At 42.3% G+C, this 13890-nt stretch overlaps 1 protein-coding gene across 1 annotated transcript in view; it reads right to left on the reverse strand.

Annotated features, from left to right (window-relative positions):
* THBS4 (thrombospondin 4) overlaps positions 1–13025 on the reverse strand; it is a 40542-nt gene extending 27517 nt beyond the window's left edge. The window contains exons 1-4 of the mRNA XM_048290823.1: positions 12935–13025; positions 8733–8936; positions 4417–4664; positions 3237–3342 (exon numbers count right to left, since the gene is read on the reverse strand). Of these exons, the coding sequence (XP_048146780.1) occupies positions 3237–3342; positions 4417–4664; positions 8733–8936; positions 12935–13022 (646 nt within the window). The 5' untranslated portion in view covers positions 13023–13025. The remainder of the gene's footprint in view (positions 1–3236; positions 3343–4416; positions 4665–8732; positions 8937–12934) is intronic.
* Positions 13026–13890: the final 865 nt, after the last annotated feature.

Genomic DNA, 13890 nt, shown 5'->3' on the forward strand with positions numbered 1-13890 from the left:
CCCTAGCTCTATATTCTTGAGTTTTAACAATATGATTAACAGAATGGCTTTCACAGTAATAACTAAGCTCAGAGTATTACTGACCAACAGGAAACTGAAGTCCCTCTCTTTCTCTTGACAGGATATTGCAGCATAGAATCTAAGAATGGTTTGGATTGAAAAAGACCCTTGAAGATCATCTAGTCCAACATCCTTGCCATGGTAGGGACGCATTTCACTAGACCAGAATGCTTATAGTCCCATCTAGCCTGGCCTTCAACGCTTCCTGATGGGGCATCCACAGCTTCTCTGGGCAACCTGTTCAAGTATGGGCCCTGGATTTTGAGCAGGCAACCAGCTTCATTGCACAGCCAATTGGCCCAGGCATGTACAAACACTAGCCACCATGAAACACCTCACAGATATTTCTTCTACCTCTCTTGGGAACAACAGCTCTCTGGCTCATGTAACACACTTTCCCGTGTCTGTGTCATTCAAATCCTGAAGTGTCATTCAAAGACAATGACATTCATAGAATCATAGAATAGCCGGAGTTGGAAGGGACTCGTAAGGATCATTGGGTCAAATCCTGGCCTGGCACGGGACAACCCCAAGAATCACACCATGTGCATGAGAATATTGTCCAGCTTCTTGAACTCTGGAAGATGATGGTTTCTTGTCCAGAGATTGAACCATGATTACAGTACAGATGATGGCTGACAACAAAAAAAGTTTCCAGACAGCCTACAATCTTTCACCAAAGAAGCTGTACATACAAGTTGTATATGGAATTAGGAAGAGGCAGGTTCCAAGTAAACAGAAGGAAATATTCCTCTGATATGTGATAAATTTCTTGCCAGGAGACATTCTTGACCATGCCTTCAAAACTGACTGGACAAATTCATGGATGAAAATATATTCTTGGACAAAAACATATATTGAGTACAAAACACAAAGATTTCACCTCTGAGTCAAGAGCTCTGAATACCATGAACTGCTGGAGAACAGTAAAGCATCCAGAGAAAATCACACTAAGACTCCATTCCATTATACTCTTGCCTGTGGGTCTATATTGACATTCTGTCTCTAAAAGCAACTTGGTTAAAAGAATCTTCAGTCTGGTGCAACACAGCTATTTTTTTTATACTTTGTCAGGTTCAGGTACCCTCCACAAACTAGACAACCTCTAAAGATCCCTTCTGACCGGAATGATTTTGCGATGATCACATGCAGCACGCTAATCTCATCTACCAAACCCAGTGCACCTTGCATTCTATTTTCCTACCCAACCAAAAAGATCCAAATATATATCTTCAGCCTATGTCTGATCATCATAAACTCATCCCACTGCTTAGGTGTCTCAGCCTCACAGACTGAACATGGAGGGAATGCTGCTGCCAAAGCAATGAGCAACAACCAGGCATGCAGTCAAATCCATTTACAATTATTAAGGTCCAAAGCACTCTCAAGGATTTTCCAATTAATATGAAAGCACAAGGTTTTACCAAGATATTAGGTCTCACCCCTCCTACACAGCTAAGCATTTGCATTCCAGCTTTTCCTGGCAGTAGTCAAAATTGTCATTATCTGATATATTACTGCCATAGAAGAGCATCATGAAGCATACACATGGTTCAAGGCAGCCAAGTTAAAATTGCTGTTGGAACACTCACCTTTTCTTTTGGTGGATTTGACTATGTAGGCTTTGAATGTATTTATGTGAGTTGTTTATTATTATTATTATTATTATTATTAATGATACTAATTCCACTTGGAAGTTAAAAGCAACTGAATTTGAGAGTCTAAGCCAGGTGGAGGCAGACACAGAGACAGTATCTGTCTGTATATTACCATTTCCATTATTGATCAGTGAGCTAAAAGTTACAAATGAGAAAGCTGCAAGTCTGTAATTTGGAAACTCGCTGTGAGAGAAATGTCAGTTTTTGCAGAATAAATATTGAATTAGCCTTCCACATTCAAATGCCTGTTGATTTAGTGAAAAAGAGAGAGCTTTGAGGATAAAACACATTTTTTTACCTAAGTGTATATATGTTAAGAAGCAACGAAATAGAAGTATGTGCAGCTAAGGATTTACACAGCTAAAAGGTAAACCAGATTTTGTTACGACTGCACACCACTGATGCCTATACTCATGCGACATACCCAGGATGGTCTCATAAAATTTCTGCATCTTACCTCTGTTCTTATCAAAAGCAGCAATGCTGCAGGGTTGGGTTTGGCAGAGGGGACAGGAAAGGGTGCAAGAGAGAGAATGTATCATGGATCCTATTTCAAACCTTGAACTGAGTTTCCTTCCTGTAGTTGTCATGTATTAACATATTGCACGCACAGTGTGAACCCATTCTTCTCCCTCACATCCGGAGCAGAAAGACAGATGGACAAGGACTAGGACTACAGATGGGACAGTCTGGGATAGCACAGGTTTTCTGAGTCCAGAGGTCAGGAAGCACCCTCACCTAACACAGGGGATTGCACTAAGTCCCTGGGGCCCTGCAGGGATCTCAGTAGCCTCCGCTTCTTCCTTTCCTCTCTCTTCCCAGTTCAGTCTCCACAATGCTCAGCACAGGTAGAAAAGGAATTGGTTTTGAATCAATGTCCCCTTCAGCAGGTGACAAAAGCCTTGGCTAAATTGTGGCAGGACTAGTGGCTACTCTAAAATGGCTTTTCCCACATGGACCTACAGCCTCTGTAGCCATGGCACAAACAATTTCTTCAGTCTCCTGCAAGCTTCTTAACACCTTGTTCCTCCCCTCTGGGTGACAGTCCAGTGCTCAACAAGAGCTGAATACTGTCAGTGTGAAAGAGTACATGGGTAGGTCTTGCTACTCCATTCATCTACCTTTCATACAGCCTGTAGCAATGTATCCCATTTAGCACTACTTTCCATCTGCAATTGTTTGCAATTTGAATACTTAAAATATTATTAAGCTGACACAAATGGATCATCATCACAAAAATTCAACTTCCAAATTATGCTAAAAAACCTCTTTCAATCATTACAGACTTGTCTTTCACTAAAACAAAAATTCATTGCTTTATCACCAGCAGCAGTGACTGTTTTCTCTCCAAACTGAGCTATTTATAAAACATTTACAGGAAATTGTCATAGCTATAATTTAGTCAAATAATTGTTATTATTTGACTGAAGGCTTCTTCACATTTACCATATTCATCACATTAGCTTCCTTGCACTGGTGTCATTAGGAATAATTTTAACTCCCAGTTGCAGACCTTACCAGTGTACTGATGTACAGGCTCAATTTGTTGAAGAAAACAATCCTGCAGGTTTCCCACTTCCGCAAGCGTTCCTCCAGTTACCAGCTTCAGCTCGTCTAGTGTATCCTGGGCTCACAAGAAAAACAGAGCTCATAGTTCTGGTACAACAATGGGAAAAATATGAAATATCAGACAAAGTAATTTTTTTAAGAGAGGTGGTCCATTTCCTATGCATGCAGGGCTTCTATGCCGTTCCCTTCAGGTCCATCCATCACTATTTGAACTGTAAAAAATCTCTAATCTTTGCCTTGCAGATTTTCACATAGCTGTGGTTTTATTTCAAACTTTTTTTACTGTTACAGTGCCTATGATCTCACACACTAGGAAGTTCACATATTTCTGTATCTGTGACATATGATTTTTTTAAGTGCATCCAAAACAGTCTTTTCCTTTTTCCTCTCCTCTCAAACAGGTACATATATTCATGTCAGGAATATGGGCACCTCAGTCATTCTCCATAAAAACAGGCTCACTTTCAAGCTTGTAATGAAACAAAGTGGGCAACCTTGGGGGCAGAATGCCTTTGCACTTTATAATAAGTATTTTTGATTAATGATCATTGAAGATGTTGTGGAAGACACTGTTTATCTTGGACTGCTGACAGGGAGATGACAGGAAGCTTTATCCACTCCTGGATGGCAGATAGAGGAAGAAAAGCTACTGCAGTCAAACAGATGAGGGTTGCACTCTGGCACCACAAGAGTCCCCCCTTTCTTTTGTCTTTTTTAGTCTCTTGGCATATCATGAAGAGGAATGCCACATACACAGACAAGCTCTGCTCATACAGGACAGCTGTAAGAAGCCAGTGAAACACTGCCCCTACTGCATTAGCTAAGTCCTTGCAAAAAGTTCAGTCCCCAAAAAACAACTAGATTGAAGTGAAGGAGGCAGTATTTTTTTGATTTTAATATAAAAGCTAAAAATTGTGTTTAAAACAAATAGCATAATTATTACAGGGGTCATGTAAGCTAAGATTTCACCTGCTCCATAGGGAACTTTTATTTACATTTATTTCACAACTTAATACTAAAGTATTACTGTACAGAGCTTGGCTGCTGTGAAGATTGAGGTTTGAATTCAGCGATTCAGAGGATCACTGATGATCCAAGTGCTCAGCCTGCTCCCAGTTTCCATGCTCACCTGCGGCTTCTCCTGAAGAGTGCGCAACTCAACTGCCACCACCTTCTGAGACAGCGCTGAAAATGGTTTTGGCAGGTCCTCAATGGCACCTACTTGCAGGCAGTCCAGATACAATTCTATTGTGCTCAATCCCTGCTGCAGGCCACTCAGCCACAAGATGACACCATGGGGTTTCCCATCGGCCAGCTGGATGTTGCTAAAGATCACGGAATTCAGCCTTCCATCATTCTTCAGATAGCGCAGCACCGCTAGGACAAAATACACAGAAGGACTATTAGAGGGTAGCAGATAGCCCAAGGCTGATCAAGGAAGATCCTGTGGAAATCTGCAATTGCTCTGGTATTTTTCCACATGTCCGCTTTAGTAAATGCATCCCATATGCAGACATAATGGTAATAACAAATGAGACATTGACTTTCAAAGCAGCACTAGCAGGATGCTTGCATGACTCCCTATTTGTAAAGCTCTGCTGCCTGTGCTGAGTTTTCCTCTGCTTTGTCCAGGCCTCTCTAAATGGCTTAACCAAAGTCACTTTATAAGCCATAATGTGCTAAAATGCAAGTGGTAAAGTTACAGGGTGTAGCAGGCAGCCTGCAATCAGCACTTCGGTATGTACATATCTGATAGACCCAGAAATACTCTGTAGCAGAAGTGTACAACTAAAAAATCAATTTCAGTGATGCATACCGCATACAGTGAAGCCATCTAAGAGTGTATCCAAATGCATAATTAAAAACCAAAGGAAGCATGCTTCCAAGCCAATAACCTGCACTTCTCTGTAACAAACACTCAGTAAAACCAAAATATAATGCAGAAAAGGCATAGTCCACTCCTAGAGGTCACTAAGCCTCCTCTCAACTCTTTTTAAAAGCATTAGTGACTGACCTACCTGATAAAAATTCTCATTTTACTAAGTAAAATTCACCATCAAAAAAACCCACAACAGCAGACAAACAAATACTCTTACAATAAATATTCAGTGAGCAATATTGAAAAAAAAGTCTCTTTCCTAAGGAAATTGGATCAGTAAGCTAGGGTCTGTGAGCCAGATCTCTAAGATCAGCTAGCTAGTTCTCTCCACAAAATCTCTCCCTGGCTCTTCAACTGCATATCTGCAGAAGCAATGAGCTGAACGCATCTGGACAGTGTATAACTACCCTGCGATATCAGATAGACCTTGTTTCAAAGATCCCCCCAAACACCAGCCAACAGTCCCTTATCTCCTGATCATAACAGTTATGTGCATGAGGAATCAAGCTGCACAGACACCAGGCATCTAAACGTTTATGTGCTGGCTTTTGCTCAAGTCTGAAACTCACAGAGGGCTGCTACAGTCGCATCAAGTGAGAGCTCACAAATAGTCTGATACTAAGTCAACCAAAAATTGTGGATATAGTGGAGGTAAAAGTTCTTACTATCTTCAGACCTAGTAACAGCTACTTACTGAAACCATCCAATTTCTATTAATTAAACAACCTCCCTTCCCATCTTTCCACTACTAATATAATTGCTTTGATGCTATATCTGTTTGTTGGTGACCTCCCAACTCACTGAGCACATGCTCCCTAAAATTTTTCTAATTCCTCAGTCTAATGATTAAAAAATCCCCAGATTTATACCAGCATGAGTGGGGCAGGGTATGTCTCCATCTTTGAAGTCTACACTAGTGCTAGAGCCTCAGCAGCTGTGATCAATATAAGGAATATTTTCACTGCTGTCTATGTCAAAACACTGCCAGAGCTGAGATTTCTGCAAAGGTGCATGAGGTCACCAGTAACTCGCTAAAAGGTAGCATTTCTTGGCAAACTCAAAGATCTGGCAAGACAGAGTACACTGCAAGCATTTTATTTATGTGAATATTATGCATGCCTGGTCATATAAAAACAAGGTCTTTGGATCTAGGCCCTGCATTCAGAGTGACCAAGCACAACAGTAGCCTAGAGAAAGAAAGAGGAGATGGAGGCAGGGCCCAGAACAGACCCTGCCAGAATAGCTTCAGGACAAGGAGCAATCAGGCTTGGAAGGAGGATCAAGTATTCTTTCCTCAGCCAAAGCCAAAAAGTCATCTGGTAAACTAGAGTAGGCTTTTGAAGAGAGATTTTCTTGGATCACAGCCTCCACCTCTTAAGATTTAACTCATCCAAGGCCCTGCAGTACATTTGCTGCTTGAATATTTGACAGATATTCATGAGAGTGTCACCTGAACTGATAAAGAAACAAATTTTCAATTAAAATAGGAGATGCTTCACAGAATTGTTAAATTGCAACACTTCTGTGCACTGACTGCTGTTTGCTCCATAAAGGAGTAATTTTAAAAGGATAAGAAATCCATGGATGCTATCTGCGTCTGAAAGGCACAATTGTCTACCGTAAGTTTAGCTGTTAACTCAGTAAGTCAGACCTGTGCTTTTAAAAACATTTAGGTGTTACAAACATGTTACTATCAGTTATACCACAACAAAACCAGAATATGAGGCAACCATTGAGAACAAAACTCTTAAATGTGACATTTCAGAGTACAACTAAGGCCTGTTTTGAGCTCCTTAGGTCAGATTTGCGTGCTGGAAATACCATACAGAGAAAGCACTACACACTCTTTCGAAACCATAGATACTAAGACTGCATTTTGCTGAGATGCCAACATTGGTCCACCGCTTAAGCGACGATGTTCAGTCTCGAGAGGATCATACACATCTCATCTTGCAGTTCACATGACAATCTCCCGGATGTAGTTTAACTTACTGTATGAAGTAGCCATATGGGATCCCTAGCACGTCCAGAGAAATCACATGTGAAATCACTGCCTACCACTTGCTCACTGCCATATGCCTTGAACAAGGTGCTCTAAAGTAATAAGGAGGCAAAGAAATCCAATGAACGTTCTTGCTCTAAAAAGCCTCCCTCTCTTTGGTCAATTCTTTACATCAATCTGAAGGTCAATCCTTTACATCAGATAGGTTATAGATGTCCCCCATCTACTCAACACTGGTCATTGACAGGACAAGTTGCTTCATGCTGCCTATCCATGTGCCACTGTTTTGTTTGTCCTGTCACAGATGCTTCTCAAACACCAACCTACTGAAGACAAAACCAAAAGAAACCATGTAACCTTCCACCAGAAACACTTTAACAGACTTAAGAGGCTGTCAGTAACCATCGGACACGCAGAGATTTTTGAAAATCAGAGTCTGATATGTTCAAACTTGCATGTATATAGACACATTTGTGTGTACACATACGTGTTCCTATATGCGTGTACAACATTTACACACATAATTGTGCGTGTGTGATAGGGAGACAGGGAGTACGTGTAATCTATAATTTATTTATCAATTAAGTCAGTGTTAGGAATCGTATTACATTTATTAATAAGGCTGTGTGACCATGTATTACCCATTCCCAACACACCCATAGCTCTTATTCCCTTACCTCAGAAGGATTTTGGCAGACCTGATAAAACTACCGATGTTTTATCTAACTCATTCCCCAATAATGTACAATAAAAAGGTGTGCTTTTGTTCTTTTGCAGCATATTGAATAATTTCCCTATGTATAAACTGAAATTTCTCCTTAGAATTTCACAGTATATTCGATTCAGCTAATCACTCAGTAGCAAATTACTATAGCAGTGGTGAAGTCAATGCAGGAACAACAATGTACAAAATTCAACAATCTTTCATTGAACCTTAAATTTGTAGTATATCCTAGATCTGGTTTAGAGATCAATGAAACTCTCTATTTCTAAAACTGCTGCAGCTCCTACTCTGACTCCTGATTAACTAATTCCAAGAAATAAAGAACAAACACTTTATTTCACCCAACAGATAAGTGCCAGGAATATTTGTCTTGCATAGTCACATCTAACCTCCAGGGTCAGCAGAACAAGAACCTGCCTTTCATATGCATGAGGCAGCATGTGCGTGTGTCCCTCACATTCCTGAGTAATAAGAACCAGTGATTGTCCCTAGGGGAAAAAGGAAAAAAGAAAAGGAAAAAGAAAAGACCAAGCCAAATTGACTCCTTTCTCCATATTCCATGTTTTTCTCCTCCTTTCTCAGCATTGCTCAAAGTAAGCACCATAGCTGAGTTGAGATACCAGCTGATCGTCAGGTCAGCTTCCCCTTTCCAAGAGAGAGAAGCATCAAGGAGAGGAAGGAAAGAGATGAAGGAGTGAGAGGGGATGTGAAAGGTGACAGCATGCAACAGGAATGACTCAAGCACAAAGGTTAATCACACAGTTGTCAACATTCATCTATCACACACCAGTAACTATGGATCCAACACCATTTCTACCATATACATTCCAAACAACTCACCTTTACTCATCCGTCCCATTACCGTAAACTCAAAATACTTGCTGTTGTCAGCTGATGAATATAGGCCAAAAACAGTGGCTGTGCTCTTTGGCTGCAGTTTGAATGTTGAGAGCAAGTACACTTCATTCAGCATAGGATCCCCGAATGCTTGTTGCAAGAAGTTCAGTACCACTCGCTTGTTGGAATAAGGAAGAAGATCAAAAACTGGGGAAAAAAAAAATCAGATTTCAACAGCAAATTAAATATAATAATGACCAAAGAAGAATGTGATTTGACACCACATATTGGATGCTGTACACTCTTCATACGGAAACTCTGATCTACCTAAAATAAAAAATTATCAGTATGATGATCATCTGTAAAGATCAAGAAATTCAAACCCCTGGCACTGGAAGGGATATCTTAAGCAATCTGGTCTAGTGAAACATGTCCTCACACATGCAGGGAGTTTGGACTAGATGGTGCCTGCCAGCTGCAACTATTCTACGATTCTATCAAAATATCTGTAACTTGTTGCAACTGATACTATTTTCGCAACTTTTATTTTTCAAAGGCATTATTGATAAGTTATTAACATAGAAATATCTAGTCTTCAAATTGAGGTACTCAAATACTTTCAGGTAGATCTCAAAAGTTCTTCTCTTCTGAGGATTCACCTCAACAGAAAGCTTTTTAACCTATTTCTGCTATCATAAATTCAGATGTTTGTGTTCACATATCAATAAGATAAGGATTCAGCATTAAAATTTTCAGCCAGATTTCCAGAGTGCTGATCCTTTGATAGCATTTGCAGGGCACCAATTAAAATGCCAAAAAGCCAGGTAAGCAACATGATGTTCACAGCCTTCTTCTCATTTCACTGACTTTTCAGAATATATATTATATAAATAAGACTCATCCTTCCCTTCTGGCACAGAAAACAAAGAAATACAGGCCTCACAAAAAATCAAACAAAACCAAAAACCACAAACCCTGAAGGCATAGTGAGAGCTGTTTCAAATTTTTATTTCAGTTTTTCCACAACGCATCAGCAAAGGGTCTATGATTTTACACATACATATATCAGCTATGTTTCTTATGGCACTGAAACAACAAACTGGGGTTTTTCTCAATGTTCCTAAATCCACAACGTTTCCAAACTCAATAGACTCTTCTGTTAGGTTTCTTGATTATCTCCTATTCCAACTCACTGCAATTAAAGCAGTATACATATTATACCCTAGCAAAGTAGTCTGATAAATTATTATGCACAAGTGTTATTTAATACCAGGCAGGTGGCAAACATATGACAGCATATTGTAACTTAGCTTGATTCAAACCCATGGTTGTACTAATAAGTTTAGTTTCCCAGGCTGAAAAAACACTGGTGGACCTTTGCAGATGAGCCTTGTCTACACAGCACAACCCCAAAGCTCTTGTTGTCTTCTAAGGTGATGAGGCCATCCTACCATTCCAGTGTTTCCATATGCTACACACAGGAAAAGACTGAAGAGCACTCGAAGGACAAACACATGGGCACACAGACCTTCCCACAGATATGTGGGAAACCCTGTTCCCCTATACTAGAGTGGGTACATGCTGCATCCATTCATCTAGACACTAAAGTTATTTCCAAAAAAGAGAAAAAACGAAGACCTTTTTCCCTTCATTTCATGAAGTCATTGAAATAATCTCTGAACTCTACACTTCTATTCTAAGGACGTCATGAATCTACAGAGAATTTTCACAACACAATACAAAAAATATCTGGCCCTTGATTTGCATGCACTAGTGTCCCAGTTTGAGACTGTTTAATACTGTTGTCAAACAACTAAGAAACATATATCTAAGGTGGACCTGGTCAAAACACTTCTCTTTCATTCAGTTCAAATTTACAGCATGCCAGGACAACCACTGCTCCTACTGAAACCAGTGACAGGGGCAGCAGAAGCAAAGGGCTGGATATTTCATCACATTTAGTGCAGAAAGAGCAAAGCAACTGCCCATGCAAGAGATTGAAATGCAACTCACTGCTCTGTACAACAGCATTTTACAAGTAATCACCATTCATAAAATAGAGCCGTGTTACCTCAGCTGGAGCAACGCAATACAATACCAAAGACTTTGAGAGCACAAAATATAGCTATATATTTTGTTCAGTTCAAGGTCTATTGGCTGAACTTCTATCAACTTCTTCAATACTCATTAATCAATGCTAGAGTCACTTAAAAATATTACAAAAGTAATGACTAAATACTGTGAAACATCTAACATTACAAAAAACATTTACTGAAATTGTTGTAATTTGCATATTTAAGTGAATACTCAAATTGGTTTGGCAGTTGTGTTCCACAAACCACAGTGCTTCAGCCAGATCCTTCAGCACCATGTTATCAAACCCTTTCCTGGGATATCTTCACTGACCAGCATGTGGAGGCACTACATGACCAGATCCATCGTTAAGCACAGCTTGCACATATGGCAGCAAATGCAGCCAGCAGAAGAATGAGTGGGTTATGAAAATTCATTTTACATCCTTAGCAGAGTTGGCAGAGAGAGACAGCTCTTAGCCATTATAGAGACAATTATTTGTTTGGAAGGAACAGGGAAAAAAAGTTCCACAAAGATTTCATGTTTTATTTTTTGAAGAACCTCATCTCTTTGCTCCTCTCCGTGGAAAAGCAGACTTGAAAGCAAATGTACAGAATAGGACTGCCAAAGCTGAAAGGCACAAGCAGCTGGTTTCAATCCATGCAATGGATTGAAAACTCCGACATGCCTTCACGCCTTCAAGCACGAGTGCGCATAGCCACTGGGCTAAACTGAGCCTGCTTGTGAGACAGATCAGGAATTCTCTCCTCTGCCTTCCTTCTGGGGATTTTAGAATAGAGTTGTTCACCCTCCTAGCCAAATGCTAACAAGGGATGAGCTACATGGTGAGACAGTGGCAAAACCCGCTTTGGAAATCTGCCCAAAACCATCAAGGCTAGCTTTTCCGATGAGAGCTAGAAGATGTGATGGGAAGTGCTAGGACGAGGAGGCATGAAGGAGTGAAATTAGTAACACAGGAGAGCATGGAACTCAAAACACCCCTTCTTTCCCCTAACTCTGTTGCCATGTCACACCAGCTTTTTAAGACCACCCAAGGTTGTTCTCTGGTGACATCTAATCATAACTGTAAATGTAAACACTGCTCCACTGCTGTTCAGCACTTTTCAAGGTAATTATTAATGACTTAGACACCTGGAGTGAAATCCTAACCCCTGCCACAACAATTTCCCACTGACCCCAAGAAGCGTCCCTTGTTAAGAGGGGAGTTTTTCACTGGCTGCTGCCCCTGACAAGTTAGAAATCTGTCTTGTTTTTTTAATTAGGTAATACGCCACTTGTCATTACAACAATTTTCTGAAATGTTTTTACATCATAAAGGTCTTCAACAAAGGCTTTTGGAAATGCAGCTGTATTGCTGTGATCGGCTGTCTTTTAGATCTGCTTAAGTAATAACCGATTTAAGTGTCAAACATCATTCTGTAAGGCAGTGGAGGGGGTTAAAAATGTAGCGAAAAATCACAAGCAGCTTTAATGCTCCTGGAGTACCACGAAGTTGCACTAACTGCTGCACTCGGCAGCCGGGCTGGTTCCACTCACAAGCTGCTACCGCAGAGCGATACCACCCACTTAACTCAAGCTCTAAAATACAGCGTCTCCTGACTTACTACGTGCATAATATTGCCACAGCAATGCTGGGTTTAGAAGTATGAGTTTTCCTATGAACTTTACTATGTAATAGAGTTTTCCCAAAGAGTTTTCACTGCTTAGAAATTCACTTCTCATTTAGGAGAACTTCCAGCCGAGAAAGGGCTATTCAGATGCTCCACGCACCTACCAGCACACCTACAAAAACACCTTTTGCAAGCTGCATGGAGGCGACTGACAGCGGCTACACCGCCATCTCCTCCGGTCCCCACCGCTAGTCCGGCGGGGCAGTGCGGCGGCGGGGCGGCTCCGCGGGCGGGCTCTGCGCCCCGACGGGCAGCCGCGGCTCCCGCTGTCCGCCGCGGCTCCCGCTGCCCGCCACGGCTCCAGCTTCCCTGGCACCTGCAGAGGTGTTCCCTTTCGCTGCCAGGCAGAGTTCCCGGCGGAGGGCAGGAGACCGGACACTGCAAGCCCAGAGCCAGAGGGAAAAGGAGAGCGCGCTCCATCCCGGGGCGCGGGACCCTTACCTCGGGGGGCGGGCGCGGCGGCGCGGCCCGGGCAGAGCTGCAGGGCGAGCGGCAGCAGCAGCAGCGCGGCGCCGCGCTCGCACCCCATGGCGGCCGCGGGCCGGGCAGGGCGGCGAGGGACGGCCGCCACTCCACGCCGGACCCCGCCGTTTAACGGGGGGCGGCCCCGGGGCCGGGCACGGCCGGCGGCAGGCGGCGGGCCATTGGCCGGGGCTCCCCCCGGAAGGCGGGCGGGGGCCGCGGCGGGGGATGGCCGAGTGCTGGGGTGGATGAGGAGGGAGCGCGCCGTCGGGTCCCGAGCCGGGAACCGGCACTAGTGGAGGTGGCTCGGACAAAGCCGGACATCCTGGCGACGTCCCCCAAAATCAACACCTGTGGGGACCGTGGCTGGAGTTTGCCCTTTGAGGAGTCCTGGAAATTGAAGTGTTTTTAATGGCTTTAAATTAATAGTTGCAGAATTGGTTAGGTAGGAAAAGACCTTTAAGATCATGAAGTCCAGTGGTTAATAAGCAGGTATGTTTATTACCAGTCACAAGAAGATGGCCCCAAAAGTAAACTGGGTGTGCTTTAAGAGCCAGGTAAGAGTTCTATAAGTTCAGGAGGGACAGCAAGTCCAGTGCTGTTGCAAGCAGCCCTTCAGAGAACCACCAGCCTGGTGAGGGATGTAGAAGAGTGTCAGAAGCACGAAGATAATGCAGCTCTATCCACCCAGTCCTGCTGACTGCAGGATGCTTAACTTTGAGGTTGGAACCATCTTACTTTAAAATCTTTCTTACCTCCCTTTCTATGTTCACCAAATGGTTACCATGCATTTCTTTGTGTCTTCTGACAATAATACAGCTGTTGTCTTTGCAAAGCCCCCTCACAAATTTCTCTGCCTGCTCTGCAGTCAGGTGTTGAGTGTCCACTGGTAAGGTTTAACATGTAGTAGAACAGATTCTCTCTCATGCATACCC

Source organism: Corvus hawaiiensis, chromosome Z, assembly GCF_020740725.1.
Source record: "Corvus hawaiiensis isolate bCorHaw1 chromosome Z, bCorHaw1.pri.cur, whole genome shotgun sequence".
Taxonomy (NCBI): domain Eukaryota; kingdom Metazoa; phylum Chordata; class Aves; order Passeriformes; family Corvidae; genus Corvus; species Corvus hawaiiensis.